Source organism: Nesoenas mayeri (genome assembly GCF_963082525.1).
Source record: "Nesoenas mayeri genome assembly, chromosome: 4".
Classification (NCBI taxonomy): Eukaryota; Metazoa; Chordata; class Aves; order Columbiformes; family Columbidae; genus Nesoenas; species Nesoenas mayeri.
Window position 1 is genome coordinate 61,698,051 of NC_137540.1, and position 1,757 is coordinate 61,699,807.

Below are 1,757 nucleotides of genomic sequence, written 5' to 3' on the forward strand. Positions count from 1 at the left end.
AGTGTTGGATCGTAAGGACTTACTCCACAGCCATCTGCTGTTTTCAAGGATAGTATGTAATGGTTCTCAAAACCAGGTATTATTCACACAAAGGACAGAGGATTTTACTGGTAACACCATTTTAATAGGTATCAAAGAGCAGTGCAATACCATGTCTGAAACGCTGCTGAGTCAAACATTAAGGGAAAATGTTTAAATATTTTTGTTTGTTTGTTTTTGTTTTGAAGGCAGATAACAAGCAAAACAGAGACCATGAATATCAAAAGCTTTGGACTTCTTTGCGTGTTGATTGTGGTCTCCCACATGCTACTAGCCAACTGTGAAAGACAGAAGGAGAGAAAAAAGGGAAGACAAGGCATAGAAGATGGTAGAAAAAAACAAACTGAATCTAACCAAGGAGATGAAAAAGGCCAGAAGTCGAAAGGAGGAAAAGCATCTCCCAAAGGCAAGTTTAAAACCAAGGAAAACGCTGAGTGCACCTGGGCAGTGACGGACAGGAATGCTGCGACTGTGCTTGTGGAGTGCAAACACGACGACAGCGAGTTCTGGTGTGAGTTCTCTGGAGACCCTTCTGCCTGTCCACAGTATGCAGCAAACCAGAAATCCTACTGGAAACAAGTCTCCCGATCCCTAAAGAAGGAGAAGCAGATTTGTCAAGACCCAAAAAGTGTCCTAAAATCTAAAATATGTAGGAAAGGCCCACGAAGCGCTCATCTCAAGCTGACCCGCTCAAGCCTGCTAACATCAGTGGGTCCTGCGAAAGGGAACGCGATTCATCACACAAAAGAAGTTGTTCAGACTCCAGCAGCTGCCTCTGTGACTGAAAAAAAGCTGGAACACAGTCCTCAGGATTGTGTTGAAGACATCGATTACATTGATCAGAAAAAGGTGGCTGAGGAATACTGTCCAGAAAGCTTGCTTTCTTTGTGCAACTTTTTTATTACAATGGTGCAAGACAAAAAATGCTGACAGTGTTTCTAAAGCTCTCTATCATGAAAGTCCAGTCTCATCTAAGTTACCACAAACTATTCCAGATTTTATTCTTGTGTTATATAGTGTATATAAGAAAAAAAAGGCATATATTTTTCTGATTTTGTATATACACAACAGACTACACTTGACACATTTGAAGATGTTATAGATTTTATTTACACATAGGTTGCTATACGGGTGTTACTAATGGATGTTACATGCTCTACACAGAAGTATATAAGTAGTCTCCTTGCCCCTCTTTGAGCTGTGCTAGCCAAAGTGATGAATTCAGTGCCATGCACTTCTTGGTTATGTACAATACCTTTGACCTAAAAAGTATTAAGAAAAATAAATTTCAAAATATATTCAAAATATGCTCTCTCTGTGTTTAAATTGATTTCTCTGTAAGTACTAAGCCTTTATCAAAGTCTGATCTTTCACCAGATCTCGGCGAAGTGTTGCTTATAAAGCAGTTGTAAAAATACTTCTGCAGCTTTTCAGACATCAGCTTTCTCAGCCAGTGCAAGCAACATTTTAATAGGGAACTACAGCATTATGAGTTTTTGTAATTGTGATAAGGAAAGGCAACAAGATTTTCAGATTTTTCCATAATTTTGTGAAGAGTCAGTTATCCAGTCTCATCCAAGTATGTTAGAAAACTTTGCAAACTTCAGTTCTTGCTTTTCTTCTGTAGTATGAAGCACGTTATACTAATTTTCTGGCATCTAAACAGAGATGGAGAGATAAAATCACTTACACAAGTTGGTACATATGCCCAGGACTGG

General features: G+C 38.9%; 1 protein-coding gene across 1 annotated transcript; it reads left to right on the forward strand.

The window, feature by feature from the left end:
- Window positions 1–223: 223 nt before the first annotated feature.
- FGFBP1 (fibroblast growth factor binding protein 1) lies at window positions 224–969 on the forward strand (the record flags this gene model as incomplete). The annotated part of the gene is made up of 1 exon (XM_080344185.1): window positions 224–969. The coding sequence occupies exon 1, from the start codon at window positions 253–255 to the stop codon at window positions 967–969; it is 717 nt and encodes a 238-aa protein (XP_080200311.1). The 5' UTR covers window positions 224–252.
- Between the last annotated feature and the right edge of the window lie 788 nt (window positions 970–1,757).